The 15,845-nt window shown below is 35.8% G+C and overlaps 1 protein-coding gene across 1 annotated transcript; it reads left to right on the forward strand.

The window, feature by feature from the left end:
- The first annotated feature begins 7,802 nt into the window (after positions 1-7,802).
- On the forward strand, positions 7,803-8,117 carry LOC120277603 (uncharacterized mitochondrial protein AtMg00820-like). The gene has a single exon (XM_039284463.1). It carries the CDS (start codon positions 7,803-7,805, stop codon positions 8,115-8,117), a length of 315 nt encoding a protein of 104 aa, XP_039140397.1.
- Positions 8,118-15,845: the final 7,728 nt, after the last annotated feature.

A 15,845-nucleotide genomic window follows, 5' to 3' on the forward strand; every position in this document is an offset into this window, starting at 1 on the left:
AATTGTATTTCCCATTATATCTTTTTTTTATGTCAAATTCTTTTCAGTCCTTGGTGTTACTTCTGTCAGATAAATGGAAGTAAAATGTCACACATGCCCATGTACTCATGTGAGATGAAAAAAAAAAACAAAAGAGACAATTTTTCCTCCAAGTCACATCACAATTAATGAAAAGCATGGCCATATCTTCCAAGAAAGCTTTTTTGTCATAAAAGAGAAGATATTTCACTCCTCCTTCTCATTCTTGCCATTTTTGTTAAACTTCTTCTTGTTCATCTTGGTTTGGTTGCCGAAACTTCAACTTCATCTTTCCATATTGTTTAGTTAGCAGGTTGAAGTGAAGATATTTACACGTAAGATGTTGTTGTTGTTCTTGTTCTTGTTCTTGTTCTTCTTGTTCTCCTTCTTCTCCATCTTCTTCATCTTCATCTTCTTCTCCTTCTTCTCCATCTTCTTAATCTTCTTCTTCTTCTTCTTCTTCTTCTTCTTCTTCTTCTTCTTCGTATTATTTTACATGCTTTTGTGTTTGGAATATAACAAGATTTTTCATTTTTGCCATTCTTTCGTGGATGTAGATTCTTACAAGCTTTTTGAAATTTCATGTAGGCGCATCAACAATGGAAACATTTTCCGCCATGGCGCGATACAAAGGAGAAGGGCGTGTGCTTCAATTCACTGTTTTAAGTTCATGGGAGTCCGTCATGGGTGAGATATGTGCGTGATGGGCACTAGATGTTTCTCAAGTGAGAGTGATGTTCATAACACCTGATGCATACAAAACGCTTTGATTATGATGCGTATTTTCAACGCATGTGTCATATATACCATAGTTTCAACAAATTTGTCGTGGACATCATAATCGAGGAAGTGAGTGTGCCTGCAGATGGAAACTCGGCCTCCTTCATTCCATCATAATACAACAGTTACTACTATTGCTGGTTACTTGTCTTTTATGTATTCCTGTGTTCTAGATGTCAGTATTGTGAATGACAATCATTTCCTGTGCATTAATACAACTTACTGTGTATTATTCATGGTTTACGTGTACTCTTCCAGCTTCCTGTTTATTATTCTGATTTCCCGCGTATGATAAATGTTTCCTATGTAGAATATTTGTTTACTGTGTACAATATTTATTTCATGTGTATTTTGTAACTTTTTTCAATGCAGAGAATCCTTGTCAGACAGCATGAACCCCAATGGCAGTAGTTTTCTCTCCCAACATAATTCTTCTAGGGCATTTTGACTTTAAGACAAAATTTTGACTTTACATTTATAAAAAATGATAAAATCTGGGTGACTGTAAGGTGTGCTGCTTCGGAATGCCAATGGCGAGTGCATGCTTCGAAAGAGGGAAATGTAGGCACGTTTCAACTGAAGACAATTCAATTTAACTCACATTTGCAGTGGAGGCATTGGTACGATAGCGCATCCAAAAGTAAGCAAGAAGTGGGTTTCTGAACTGTTGACATATCATACGTGTCATCCAGTTTCGGGATTGTTCCTGCAGAAGATAGGAAGTACATGGCCTACCATACAAGCATACATGTGCCATGATCATACAAACAGACACAAATATCCATTTTTACGTATACGATTAATTCACAGTTGAATGGTATTGTCGGGCATATGCCAAGCCAATGTCTTCGATTTTCTGACAGTGACAAGCCATATGATGACAAGCAGGAGCTTTGAATTTGGCCACTAATATAAAAAAAATTGTCCGACTATCCAAGAAGGAAGAGAATCGAGTCACAAGCCTTCAATGTCTGCTATTTACATTATAACTGGTGCCATCAAACTGGACATAATTGTGGATCATGTATGCAGTTATAGCGGACTAATCATTCTATCCATAACAGTAACGTAATTTATTTGTTTTTAATGTTGTCATGTTTAGTTTGTGTCTAATATAAGCATGAAATGTGTTTGTTTTGTTGTTGTTGTGTAGTTTTCTTTTTTACATGTGTATTAAATTTGTTTTCTGTGTATATATTCAATGTCCTATATATTATTTTTGTTTCATATGTAGAAAACCGGCTTCTTGCGTGCTTCAGTTTTTTGTGTACTATGTCCATTTCCTATGTGTTATATCGAGTTGGTGTATATTATTTACATTTCCTGTGTATCTTTAACTTTTCCTGTCTAGTAAATTATGTTGATCTGCATTATTTTCTATGTACATTTCTTATTTAAGGCCGATTTTGTAATTAACTGTATACGCAATGTTTTTATTCGCAAAGAATAAAAAAAACACAAGTACATATATGGAAACTAAAGTTATGAAAATGTTATTCTTCACATGAATACGGAATACATCAACATTATGACTGTTTTGAAATGGCTTCGTCGTTTACAACAGCTTCTTTTTTGTTGTCGATCTGCTAACCTTCAACAACTCTTTTTGTCACTAGCTAACACAAGTTCGAAGAACTACAAAGCAAACACACAACAAATACAATGTCGTCAGCATATCATACACAGTTAATCTATAATATACACATAAAAGTGAAACACTATACATTAATTATTTATGTTTCCTTTGTATTGTCCATATTTTCCTGTTTAACATTCCATTTGATGTGCATCATTTGTTGAGTACATTTCGGATTTACAACTGATTTTGTAATTACAAACAACAATATTAGTCACTTACAAACAACAAAAAAATGACAAGTAATAATATGGATACTGAAGTTCTTGCAATGTTAATATTTACATTAAGTACTGATGTTAGAGCCCTATAGATTTATCTCAGATTTGACATTTAAGTCTACCGTTGTCTCCTCCATCATGTATAACACACCATTAAAATTAAGAAAAGTTTAATTTATACAGTAATTAATATCTATCATGTATAACACACCATTAAAATTAAGAAAAGTTTAATTAAAACAATTAGTAAACATGTATATATTGCATAAACCAATTTTTCAAAATTATAAAAAATAAAACCAAATTACAAATTCAACAATTCTTCAAAATTGTAGAAAAACTTAATATATTTTTGGATTTTTTTTTATGAGTAATTAGATATATGATGAATTTTTTTTATAAAGTTGAATAAATCATAATTTCATTAATAAAAAATTACAACAAAAAAAAACAATAAGGTAGCATGACAAGAAAGAAGCAAAGAAATTGAAATAGATCATTAAGAGTGATTGATATTCTTACAAAATAAAATAAGTTTTATTAACCAATTTAAAAATAATTCCATTAATTACTTATAAAATAATAATTAAATATTATTTAAAACTATCTTAATCTTTAAACTTAATTAAAATACTATATATTAAAAAAAATTAAATTTATTATCTTTAAAATAAAAAAAAACCTAAGTTTCAGATTCAATTTTTAACAAGATAATAATAATAATAATAATAATAATAATAATAATATCCAAACTTTGTTTGAATCTAACCGTCCTCGCCAGCGGTTCCCAAGGAAAAAGTGGGGTTAAAATTGTCATTTTAGCCGGTTGAAATGATGGGCAATTAATTCTTCTCAAATGTTTTCTCTCAGGGGCATTGGTGTAATTTCACAGGGATTTTAACGCCTCTGTTTTCTCCGTCTGCTAATGGGTTGAAAAGTAAATAAAAGAAAAAGGAGGGACCCGTGAGGAAACTCAATACTTTGGGGGATTAAACGGGATTATCCAAACTTTCCAGGGATTTTTAGGTACTTCTCCGTTATAAAATTTATCTTATTTTAATAATTATATAAAGATGTAGTTAATTTGGAAAATGTAATATTTATGATGGCTTTATAATCTATTAAATGGATTAAAAAAATTAACATTGGGACCTGAGTCTAACGTTAGTATTGTAACGTCAGCATTTTAACGTGGTTAAACGTACCATTATATTGTTTTCAAAAAAAAAAATTCCCTTATTTAATTGCTCTTGTTGTCGAAATCCTTATGTTTTCATAGTGTTATCAATCTCAATCAAACATTTTCATCAGTTGTAATCAATATCAATTTTCTACAAAGAAAAGAGATATTGTTTAAATTTTATTTAATTTTAATATTTTTTATAATTTATAAGTAGATTGTTTCATATTTTTACTATGTCAAGTAGTTGATTGGTTTTATTTTTATTTTCTTACAAGGATTGTGGACCGGTTAAAAAAAGGTTATTTTTTCTTCCATTTTTATAATATTTTTGTTTTTATTATCTTTTATTATTTTTTTGTTAGAATATCTACTAAAAATATGATTCTGGATATGAAAAAAAGTAGATGGGTTAATACAATCTAAAATAAGTGTACTTGAAAATTTTGTTACTAATAGTAATTAAACAAAATATTGCAATGCATGTGATGAAAATTTAGAAAATAAACCAATTCATGTTATAATGTGTTTGAAATAGAGGAAATATGCAAAGAACAAAATCCTCACATTAGTGTCAATATTAAGAATCCTTCAATTTCTAGTGGAAAAAAAATTAAAAAAAAATAAATTTCATATGAAAAATAATGAATGCCAAAATGAAATATCTTTACCAATAGAATTAGATTTATATTATATGATTATGGAAATTGGAAGATGTTAATTCTAACTTGAGAGATTTAATGGTTGGAATTAGATTTATATGATCATGGAATTTGGAAGAATGTTAATTCTAACTTGAGAGATTTTGTTAGAGTAATATACTACTTGTACATATACTGTATACTTATATGTATATACCCTTGAGTATACTTACTCTTATATTCATCCTTCTTGTATTTATATGGGTTGGTTTCACCCTAATGAACACACATTCATTCCTTCTTTCATACTTTGTCTATTATGGTATCAGATGCCAGCCGATCTCCACCAAGTCTTTGTTAGCTTTCTGATGAGCTGTGTCTTGCCGGAATCTCATTCTGTCTAGTCTTTGTTAGCTCCCCGTCGAGCTTTGTTAGCTCCCTGTCAAGCTTTGTTAGCTCCATGTCCAGCTTTGTTAGCTTCCCAATTGAGCTTTATCTAGTCTTTGTTATCAGCCTTCTTAGTTACGCTAGATCCGACGAGTAGCAAACCACAGCCAACGTACTCTCTCATTGATCCTCAGCCGAACCGAGCCATTGATCCTCCGCCGAACCGCATCACCACACCAGTCGTTGAGTTACCAGTGATCCCCAATACGTACGAGCTCTGCCTGCTGTCGATGATCGCCTGATGAACGACGCTTGTATTCTCTCAACGATGAATAGCTGTCGACCAAGAGACATGCACCATCAGCTGCCGACCAATAGACATACACCATCTTTTTAGGCACAACTTCAGCATATCAAGTTCCCAAAACCTTGGCATTTTCCCCTTGTTTTGATTCTTTGCTTTATTTCTCTCATAGTGCATCTTATATATTATATATATATTATTATATTAAAAAAAACAAAAACAAAAACAAAAATAACAAAAATAAAACAAAAACAAAAAAAAACTTCTACTTTTCCGCACCAACTCAAGTCTCTATGCTACTTGACCGTTTCCTTTTCTCAGATTCCCCATCTTTTTCTTAAAACAATATCAATTATTATTTATCTATATATCTATATATTCATACATATATATCTAAAACAAAACAAAACAAAAACAAAAACAAAAAAAATGGTATCATGTTATCCACATTTTCTATCTTCAATCGATGTTAAATTAAATGGTTCCAACTACAAAGAATGGTTTACTACTGTTCGCATTGCATTACTTGGTATGGATATGTTTAGCCATGTCGACGGTACCTCTCGCCAACCATCCACCCCCGATGCCTCCTAGACACTTACTGATCGTCGTACCATGACCATTATTTATCAGTCTCCTGAGATTGGTGTTCGTATGAAAATTGGACACCTTCCCACTACTCATGCAATGTGGGAACACTTAGGTCATATGTTCGGCATTCCAACTCTGCTCATTAGTATGCCATTTTGCAGGATCTTACTCACATTCAGCAACGTGAGCGATCCATCAGAGAATATGTTAGTGATCTGCGGTCCCTATGGTGTTAGATTGATTCATTGGAGGAGTCCACTTGCCTAACATGCACATGTTGCAAAACTCGCACTCAGTCTCAGCAACGTGAACAGATTCATGCTAAGCAGCACACTCTGCCCTCCAGCACTTCCTCTACTACGTCTGTTGCCTCTGGTATGTCTTCTGCTTCTTGGATTTTATATTCTGGTGCCACTCATCATATGACTGCTGATACTTCCAGCCTAACCTCTATTACTACACCTCATACATTTTATAGTGTTCGTACTGCTAATGAGAACCTTCATCCTGTCACGCAGTGTGGTCGTCTTTAGTCCACTTCGTTTGATATTCCTGATGTCCATCATGTCCCTGGCCTAGCTCTCAACCTTCTTTCTGTTAGTCAGCTCACTGATCATGGTCTCACGGTTACCTTTCTTCCTCTATTTGTATTATGCAAGACCATCTTATAGGCCAAAGGATTGGGATCGAGCGTGGAGTTGGCAAACTCTATCACATAGACTCTCTTCATCTTCCCATTCCTCCATCTTCTAACATTGTCGCCTCTGTATGTTCTCTTGATCATTGGCACAGTCGCCTCAGTCACTTGTCTAGTTCTCGCCTAAAACTCTTAACAAGTTCAGGTAATCTTAGTTCTATTTCTTCCCTTCCTTTACATCCTTGTATGGGTTGTAAACTCGCTAAACCCACTGCTCTTCCGTTCTCTTCAAAAGAATCTATTTCTGAATCAACTTTTGATCTAGTTTATTCTGATGTTTGGGGTCCTGCACCCTTCTCCTCTCTTGGTGGTTTCTTCTATTACATATCTTTCGTTGATGATTTCTCACGTTATACTTGGCTTTATTTAATGCATTCCCGATCAGAGGTTTTTTCCATTTACTCCCAATTTGCACAAATGGTATATACTCAGCTTAGTAAACGCATTAAGATTCTTTGCGCCAATGACGCTTGCGAGTATTTCTCCACATCCTTTCGCACATTACTGTCCATTCACGGTACTTTTCCTCAGCAATCCTATTCTTATACACCTGCTTAGAACGGCGCCACTATGTGCAAACATCACCATATCCTTGACACTGCACGTGCACTTCTTTTTGCCTCTTCTGTCTCTCAATCCTTCTGGACTGAAGCCATTCTTACATTCGTCTATCTTATCAATCGCACTACTACCTCCACTCTCTCTGGTCTCACACCTTATGAGCGTTTGTACTCCATTTCTTCCTCCTATGGTCACCTTCGCACGTTCGATTGCACTTGTTTTGTTCTTTTGCCCACTGTCGAGAGAAACAAACTCTCTCCCAGTTATGCCATTTGCTTTTTTCTTGGATATAGCCCTGAACACAAAGGCTATCATTGTTATAATCCTCATTCTCACCGTCTTCAAATTTCCCATCACGTCACTTTTCTTGAAGATACCCTTATTTCTCTGCATCCTTCCCAAATCTTTCCTTTCTTCAGTCTTCAGCTACTGCATCCTCTTCTCTCCCCTCCATAGTTCTTCCGAGCACCACCACCACTGCCAATTCTATGCCCTTTCCAGACGTCTCCATAGATACTTCCTCTGTTTCTCCTACCCCTTCCTCTGGGTACATTAGTAATTCTGGTGATTCATCTCCTCTCTCCGCCGACCCATCCTCCCCTGTAGATGCTCTTGTTATTCCCCATCATTACCTAGATCATCCTCGCCACCCGCCTGCTCGATATGCCCTTTTCTCTTTCATCCACCTACTCTCCCGATTTCCAAGCCTTTCTTGCTACTATTCACTCACATTCCGAGCCGCAGTCATATCATGAGGCGGTGAAACATCCCCAGTGGCAATAGACTATGTCAAAGGAACTTGATGCTCTTCAGCTTATGTATACATGGGATCTTGTTCCTCTTCCATCTGGTATTACTCCTATCAGTTGTCGGTGGATCCATCGAGTTAAGACCCAGGCAGATGGTAGTATTGAGCACCATAAAGCGCGTCTTGTTGCTCATGGTTTTGCTCAAGAGTATGCCATTAATTATAAGGAGACATTTGCTCATGTGGCCAAGTTGACTACTGTTCGTCTTTTTTTCACTATTTCTGCTGCTCATCACTGGCCACTTCATCAGTTAGATGTGACTAATGCCTTCTTACATAGAGATCTTTTTTAGGACGTTTATATGACTCCTCCTGGTTTCTCTCATCCTTCTCAGCATGTTTATCATCTTCGCCGAGCCATCTATGAGCTCAAACAGGCTCCTCGTCCCTGGTTTAAGCGATTTCGCAGTGTGGTTCTTACTCTTGGTTTCACCAAGAGCTCTCATGGTTATACCCTTTTCACTCGGCAGATTCCTCGAGGCATTACTATTCTTCTTCTTTATGTTGATGATATGGTTATTACTGGTGATGATGTTGATACTGTTCTTTCCTTGAAACAGGAGTTACACACTGAGTTTCAAATGAAAGATCTTGGTCCTCTTCATTACTTTTTGGGTCTTGAGGTTGCTTATTCTCGTCGAGGCTACTTGGTGTCTTAACAGAAGTACATATCTGATATTTTTCGATGAGCTGATATCACTGATCTCCGCACTGCCTCTACTCCTATTAAGCTACATCACCGACTTTCCTCTTCTAATGGTGAGCCTCTGCCTGATCCTGCTTGCTATTATGCACTTGTTGGTGCTCTTGTCTATCTGACCATTACTCAGCCTGATATTATATATGTTGTTCATGTTCTTAGTCAGTTTGTGAGTGCTCCTCACTCTACTCATTATGCAGCCCTCTTACGAGTTCTTCGTTATCTTCGTGGCACTATATCTTGCTCTCTACTTTTTTTTTCTATCACATTTTCTCTAGAGTTGCGCGCCTATTATAATGCTGATTGGGTAGGTGATGCCTCTAATAGATGTTCTACTACTGGTTTCTGTATTTTTCTTGGAGATTCTCTTATCTCTTGGAAAAGCAAGAAACAATCTACTGTTGCTCTTTCTACTGCTGAGACTGAGTATGGTGCTATGTCTTCTACTGCTAAGGAGGTTCTTTGGTTGCGACAGATTTTGATGGACTTTGGTGTCACTGTCTCTGCCCCACTCCTATATACTATGACAACTAGAGTACCATGAAAATCGTTGTTGACCCTGTATTTCATGAACGTACAAAGCATCTTGAGGTCACCCTTTACTTTGTTCGTCATCATTATCTTACTAGAAGTATTATTCTTCCTTATGTTGCCTCTACACAGCAGCTTGCTTATCTTTTCACGAAGGCACATACTGTCTCTCGGTTTTAGTTTTTAGTTGACAACATCTCGATTTTTTGACCCACCGTGAGTTTGAGAGGGCGTGTTAGAGTAATATACTACTTGTACATATTTTGTATACTTATACGTATATACCCTTGAGTATACTTACTCTTGTATTCATCCTTCTTGTATTTATATGGGTTGGTTTCACCCTAATGAACACACATTCATTCCTTCTTTCATACTTTGTCTATCAAATTTAATGGTTGAAAAGGCCAGAACTGCCAGCTTGAAGATCAAAGAATAAGGCGATTGGAGATGCTAGAGCGGCCCTTAATGATAAAAAAAAAAGTCGGGATTGGCCAGAGGTGTTGGAGCAACCTTTGACGAATGAATACTACGGCGAAGAGCGGCCGGAGAGGCGAGAGCAACTAGAGAGGCCGGATTGGTGGAAGCGGCAGGATAACGCCCACTGGATGGACGGTTCTGATTCGGCGAAGGGCAATCAAGACAGCTACATGAAGGACAACAGCAGGGAACGATTGTTCTCCATTGATTCAAGAAAACGAAGACGAAGAGAAGAAGCAGGCGGGAAAATGGTAACAGGAGGGTTCTTGAACTTTTTTACACTATTTTATACATTTTGAAACCTGGAAACCGGTTGGCCGGTTCATGGTTGAACCAGGATATTTTTAAAATAAATTTTTAGAAAATTTAAAATAATTTCAAAAAAAATACATGTCAAAAAAAAAGAAAAATTAATACATTATAACAATATAAAAAATTTGTTATAACTGGTTCACTGATTACAAGTTCAAAAACAGTTCAACAACTATTTTTTAGAAAGCTGGTTTTATACTAGGTAGTTAGAACCTGGTTGAACATGACTCGGGAGTATAGAAGGTCCAGTACTACTTTAAAAACCATGCAAATCAAAAACTGGTGCTCACCAGTATGAACCGGATGGTTCAACTGCAAACCTGATGAACCTGCCCAGTTTATATGGGTGAACCGGACCTGGTTTGTATAAAATATTAAAAATTTAAAATCTAGGTTGTCAAAATCTAAATAGATGCACATGAAAATCTTAGTCAAAATCTAAACTTTATTATTTCAATTGAAAGTTTTTTAATTTTAATTTACTTTATATTTCATGAGATTTTGATTTTAAATATTAAATGAGGCTTGCGTTATTTGATATATTACATATATTTGATTTAAAAATTAACTTATTTTTTAATATACTATTTTTTTTTTTTATAAATTCCAATTTAACCAAAGTCGAACTACTCAACTCTGGAACCTTATTATTGCCCGGTTCAATGATCTAGTAGGTCATTAGTTTTATATGAGTGGAAAATTAAAAAAAAAACCACCCTTTAGATTTCTCTTGCAAGGCCCTTGTAGGTCATTAGCTTTTCAAAATCACTTACAAAGGCGTTGTCATTATTCTCCAAAAGTCAAGGGGGGAAAGCCCAAAAAAAAAAAACCTAAGATTTCTCTTACAAAGGCCTTGTAGGTAAACGCAATAAGCAACGAGCCTGAGATGAGTGAAAGTGAAAGCCCCGAGGCCACAATGCCGGCTGAGTGCGCCGCGCTGTACCGCGCGCTGTGCTAGTGCCATCGACGCGTGCGCGAGCCTTGGCAAAGAGAGATCTCGTGCTGGCATATGAACCGCTCGCTGGCCCAGTGTGTGGTGTCGATCGCGTGCCAGGACGAGGCCGAGGCCGTGCGCACCTATATTAAAAAACCACCAACCAAACAATAAAAAAGGCCATGTTACATTAAAGTTCTGATCACATGAAGACACAAATGGCGGACCTATATCTTCTTTCTTGAAAGCTTTCCTTCTTGAAAGCCTTCCTCCATCAGTAGAAGCTCCTAGGGGACCCATACCTTCTTCATTTTTGCAATAGCTTCTTCTTTGCTTCTTTCCCCTGTTTTCTGTTTGCTGTCTTATTGGCATGCTGGCTCATATGAGTAGCTTCTTGTGTATCATTTGCATTAGTGCCTTTGCCTCCCTTTACTTTTAGTTTTTGCCGCCTCATCCCAGACTTGTGTGCAGGTTATTTCCTCATGCTCAATGTCTGGTCAAGTGCACTAATTGCCAAGAGAAAACATAAGCCATGTCAGTTTCATGGAATGGTTGTACACCATGAAGTACGTGCATGATGTTGCAGAACTTAATTTAATGTGAAACTGATCTCCTGCTTAAAACAAAGCATTACATAACCAACTCAGCACAACATACACTCCAATAAAAACAAATAATGTAATATGTAGCCACACATCCCAACATGCAATCCAATAATAAAATAATGCACTCTATAACCACTCACCCCAACATGCAATCCAATAAAAAACCAAACACAACAAAAATTAACATAAAGAAGGTCTTTGGAAACCAAAGATGCATTTTTACAATAAACCATTTAGTGTTATTTGGTCTATTTACATGTGAATTATATCCATATATGTAACAAAAAAATCTAACATAAAAGAAAACATGAAGCATGGTAAATGAATAACCACAACACTTTCAAAATTGAACAATCTAAAGTGGCCATGTCTCAAATTTTCTCTATGTAGGGCCATATGTATTGCATTTTTTTTGCTAGTTAATGTTTACAATAAATCAAAAACAAACTTGCAAATCTATTACTTATTTTGGTCTCTTTACATGTAAATTACATCTGACAATCAAAATCAACATCAAAGAGAACAAGGGAATGATTTAGTCACAAGAAAACAGGTAGGGTAAAAAAAAAATATATTGTTATATCATCAAAATCAATCAACTATCTCAAGTAGTACTCAATCAAAACACTACAAGCCAAGTTTTCTCCAAACATAAACATATGATATCACATCCTTCTCTACTTATAAATTGTTGCAAAAAACCAAAAGCAATCATACAAATTATTTAGTTATTTGGTCATACGTGAACTACAACCACATGCACTAACAAACAAAATCAATAAAGAATAAAACATAAAGCAGGATATGAAAAAACCCACATGTGTTATGACATCATATTTTTCTAATCTTGCATTGCCATGGACCACAACAAAAGAAACAACATTTTTGTCAATAACTGTTGAAAAAAAAACAATAAATAATACCAACCCGTTCAATAACATATTCTAAATGGTGTTTCATTTTACAAGCTAGTTTTTAATTTCAAACTTAATCAAACATCAACAGTACATAAAAGCCCTAAATTAGAACACCAGCAATTTTCACTGTGAAAACCCTAAACCCTAACTTCAATTCACTTTAAATTTGTAATGCAATGTTAAAAGACAATGCACAAGGAAATAAAAAGGGTTAGGGTTTCCATGTTAGATTTTCATCAAACTTAATTACGACATCTATGTCATATATTATATGCGGAAGCAGGATCACTTACCTCCAGCCGTAGCAAATTGTTGAAGACGACGAGAGTCTTGAGTCCACGCTTAAAAGTAACCAGGGACTCTTCCAATCTATCCCATCCTCTCCCATCGATGGAGCTAGGTATTTATTAGAACGATAGATTGGGGACCCCTAGTGCTGTCTATATATAATCCTTACCATCAAAGGATTAACTCAACTTAAAGGTTTAAGTTAGATCACAACTCAAAGTGCAATTAGAATTAAATTAGGATTCCACCAGATAAGTCATGGACCACTTTATTTAGTTTGAATTCAGTTTGAATCAATATCATCATGAAGTTGAATTCAGAATAGGACTCAAACTAACATTCTCCCACTTGGTCCAAAATTATCAGGTGTCTTAATATCCATTCACATTAACCTATGAATCAGTATGTTCTACATCAAAGAAATAAATTACACGAATCATGGCGGTAAGTCATCATTATAACAGAGTATTACCTTCCATGTATTACGATGCAATCTCTCTCTCTAATACAAAACCTATATATGGCATTTTATCATAATGAATAAGCCAGATGCTTATTCGGATCCAACACATGCAAAATAATAATGCATAAACTTAATAATTGTCATTCTCAAACTTAATGTATACGCTTAAAGAGAAGACAAGTAAATAAACAAATAAATGTTATGAGAGTTCAATACTAAAGTGATACTAATTGTTCATAGAGAAGAACCAAGTCCCATATGTTCAACATGATCTCTAAACAACTTCGGCGTGATTCCTTTTGTCAAAGGATCCGCAATCATCAACTCTGTGCTAATGTGTTGAATGGTTACTTCACCGGCATTCACGCGTTCCTTTAATGCCAAATACTTAATGTCGATGTGTTTACTTCGACTACCACTCTTATTATTCTTAGAGAAAAACACAGCAGCAGAATTATCACAATACATCCTTAATGGCTTGGATATAGAATCAATGATTCTAAGCCCTGATATGAAACTCCTCAACCAAATACCCTGGGAACTCGCCTCGAAACATGAAACAAACTCGGCTTCCATAGTGGAAGTAGCAACCAAAGTCTGTTTTGCACTCCTCCATGAGATAGCACCACCGGGCAACATGAATATGTAACCGGATGTTGATCTCCGAGAGTCAAGACAGCCAGCATAATCTGAATCCGAGTACCCAATGACTTCTAAGTCATCTGAACTTCTCTATGTAAGCTTGTACTCCTCCGTACCCTGAAGGTACCTCATTACTTTCTTTGCAACTTTCCAGTGGTAAATCCCTGGAATACTTTGATATATTCCCAAACATCCCCACAGCATATGCAATGTCTGGTCTTGTACAGACCTGAACATACATAAGACTTCCAACAGCTGAAGGATATGGGATGTTTTTCATTTTTTCCTTTTCCAAGTTATTTTTAGGACACTGGTCCAAGTTAAACTTGTCACCTCTCACAATAGGTGCAACACTAGGTGAACAATTTTCCATCCGGAATCTCTCAAGAATTTTATTAATATAGGCTTCCTGAGATAAACCAAAATCACCACTGGATCTGTCTCGATGTATCTTAATGCCAATGACATAAGATGCCTCGCCCATATCTTTCATATCAAAATTCTTAGAGAGAAATCGCTTCACATCATGCAACATGCCCTTATTATTGGTTGCAAGCAAAATATCATCAACATATAGGACTAAAAAGCAAAACTTACTCCCACTGTCTTTATAGTATATGCATTGATCCTTAATGTTCTCAACAAAACTGAATGATGAGACAACATCGTGGAACTTCAAATACCACTGTCGAGATGCTTGTTTCAGTCCGTATATAGATTTCTTAAGCTTGTAAACCAAGCTTTCACCTTCACTAGAGAAGAATCCTTCAGGTTGTTTCATAAACACCTCTTCATCTAGATCTCCATTAAGGAAAGCCGTTTTCACATCCATCTGATGTAATTCCAAGTCAAAATGAGCAACCAATGCCATTATAATATGAAATGAGTCCTTTTTTTGAAATTGGAGAAAAAGTCTCATTATAGTCAATGCCCTCTTTCTGAGTAAATCCTTTAGCAACCAATCTAGCCTTGTAACGCTCAATGTTGCCCGGCGAGTCTTTTTTAGTTTTGTAGACCCACTTACACCCAATGGCTTTCGCCCCTTCAGGTAACTTGACTAGATCCCAAACACTATTATGTGCCATAGACTCCATCTCATCCTTCATAGCATCATACCATAACTTAGAATTACTACAACTAATGGTTTGTGAAAACGTTTTAGGGTCATCAACGGCTCCAAAATCATAGTCAAATTCTTGTAAATACACAACATAATCACTAGATATTGCCGATTTCTTAATTCTAGTTGATCTTCTTAATGCCACATCATTATCTTCTTGATGAAGTTGTTTATCAATAACTTCATATTGATGTTGTGGGACTTGATCAACTGGATCAGCAAGATGTGGTCCCTCAACGATTGTCATTTCAATGTCTTCCAAATCTTGATGGTTATCATGTGAAACAATCAATCTTTGATTAGTGTCTGGAATTTGTTCATGATCTTCTTCAAGATTAAAGTCTAGATGTTGATCACTCCCACTAATCAAGTCATTCTGAAGAAATTTGGCGTTTCTTGATTCCACAATTCTAGTGCTATATGATGGACAATAAAACCTATAACCCATGGACTTTTCGGCATAACCAATAAAATAACCGCTAACAATCCTTGGGTCCAACTTTCTCTCATGTGGATTAAACACTCTTATTTCAGCAGGACAACCCCAAACACGCATATGTTGCAAACTGGGTTTCCAACTTTTGAACAATTCAAATGGAGTTTTAGAAACTGCCATGGTCAGAACACGGTTTAATATATACGCTGTTGTTTTAAGAGCCTCAGTCCACATAGATCGAGGAAGTTTGGAGTTGCTAAGCATCCTCCTAACCATATCCATCAAAGTGCAAATTCGTCTTTCAGCTACACCATTTTGATCTGGTGAGCCAGGCATAGTATATTGGGCCACAATACCATACTCTTCTAGAAACCTCGCAAATGGACCTGGTGCTAGTCCATCCTCTGTGTACATACCATAATATTCTCCACCTCTATCTGATCTCACGATTTTTATTTGCTTACCGCATTGTTTCTCTACTTCAGCTTTAAAGATCTTGAAAGCATCTAATGCTCACTCTTATTGTCAAGCAAGTAGAGATACATAAAGCGTGAATAATCATCAATGAAAGAGATGAAGTATCTCTGACCATA

This window comes from Dioscorea cayenensis, chromosome 15, assembly GCF_009730915.1.
Source record: "Dioscorea cayenensis subsp. rotundata cultivar TDr96_F1 chromosome 15, TDr96_F1_v2_PseudoChromosome.rev07_lg8_w22 25.fasta, whole genome shotgun sequence".
Lineage (NCBI taxonomy): Eukaryota > Viridiplantae > Streptophyta > Magnoliopsida > Dioscoreales > Dioscoreaceae > Dioscorea > Dioscorea cayenensis.